The sequence below is a fragment of the Rhincodon typus genome, unplaced genomic scaffold (genome assembly GCF_021869965.1).
Source record: "Rhincodon typus isolate 14 unplaced genomic scaffold, sRhiTyp1.1 hic_rhity00003696, whole genome shotgun sequence".
Taxonomy (NCBI): domain Eukaryota; kingdom Metazoa; phylum Chordata; class Chondrichthyes; order Orectolobiformes; family Rhincodontidae; genus Rhincodon; species Rhincodon typus.
The window spans coordinates 827-1,817 of NW_025969334.1; the positions used below are offsets into that span (position 1 = coordinate 827).

The 991-nt window shown below is 65.6% G+C and overlaps 1 protein-coding gene across 1 annotated transcript in view; it reads right to left on the reverse strand.

Moving 5' to 3' along the window:
- Positions 1–534: 534 nt before the first annotated feature.
- LOC125481815 (integrin alpha-X-like) overlaps positions 535–991 on the reverse strand; it is a gene marked incomplete at its 3' end in the record, with an annotated part of 3,517 nt that continues 3,060 nt past the window's right edge. Inside the window, exon 4 of the mRNA XM_048593730.1 lies at positions 535–645. Coding sequence (XP_048449687.1) covers positions 535–645 — 111 coding nt within the window. The remainder of the gene's footprint in view (positions 646–991) is intronic.

Below are 991 nucleotides of genomic sequence, written 5' to 3' on the forward strand. Positions count from 1 at the left end.
CTTTCCAGCTTGAACACCACACTGCAGCGGGTCCTCCCAGCCTGTGGGTGGCGATGCAGTGGGTCCTCCCAGCCTGCAGTGTGGGGGTGGGGGCGCAGCAGCGGGTCCTCCCAGCCTGTGGGCGGCGATGCAGCGGGTCCTCCCAGCCTGTGGGTGGCGATGCAGTGGGTCCTCCCAGCCTGTAGTGTGGGGGTGGGGGCGCTGCAGCGGGTCCTCCCAGCCTGTAGGGTGGCAATGCAGTGGGTCCTCCCAGTCTGTAGTGTGGGGATTGGGGGCGCTGCATTGGGTCCTCCCAGCCTGTAGGGTGGCGATGCAGTGGGTCCTCCCAGCCTGTAGTGTGGGGGTGGGGGCGCTGCAGTGGGTCCTCCAAGCCTGTAGGGTGGCGATGCAGTGGGTCCTCCCAGCCTGTAGGGTGGCGATGCAGTGGGTCCTCCCAGCCTGTAGGGTGGGGATGGGGGCGCTGCAGCGGGTGTTCCCAGACACTCCTACCCCCCCCAAAAACCCCCTGAACCCACCCGCATGTTGCCCGCTCACCTTGTACAGAATCAAAGCCACAAGCGCCAACAGGACCAGGCCTCCTATCGAGCTCCCGATAATCACTGGCAAGCTGTTGAACTCTTTGACAATCTCAACCCGGGTAGTGACCTGAAAGCAGCACAGAAAGAGGTCACGGTTGTCATGGGGAATGGGGTGATGGGGGGGTTAGGGGGTGGGGGGTTTGCTGGGGATGGTGAAGGGGCCGATTCCCTCGTGTGTCACCCTGCACCCACCCCCGACCCCGCCACCGCCCGACCCCACACCCGGCCTCGGCCAATTCTGCTCCACTCCTGGGCGTCGAGCCTCGGGGCTCAGCACGTTTCAGACTCCGTCCTCCCTCCCCTCCCCTCCCGTCAACGTCGGTGCTCGGGGGAGCCGCGCCCGCTCCCTGTCTCGGAAAACCTCTCCCTTTTCGAACTCTCACCCTCCGCTTCATACCCCTACACCCCCTCCC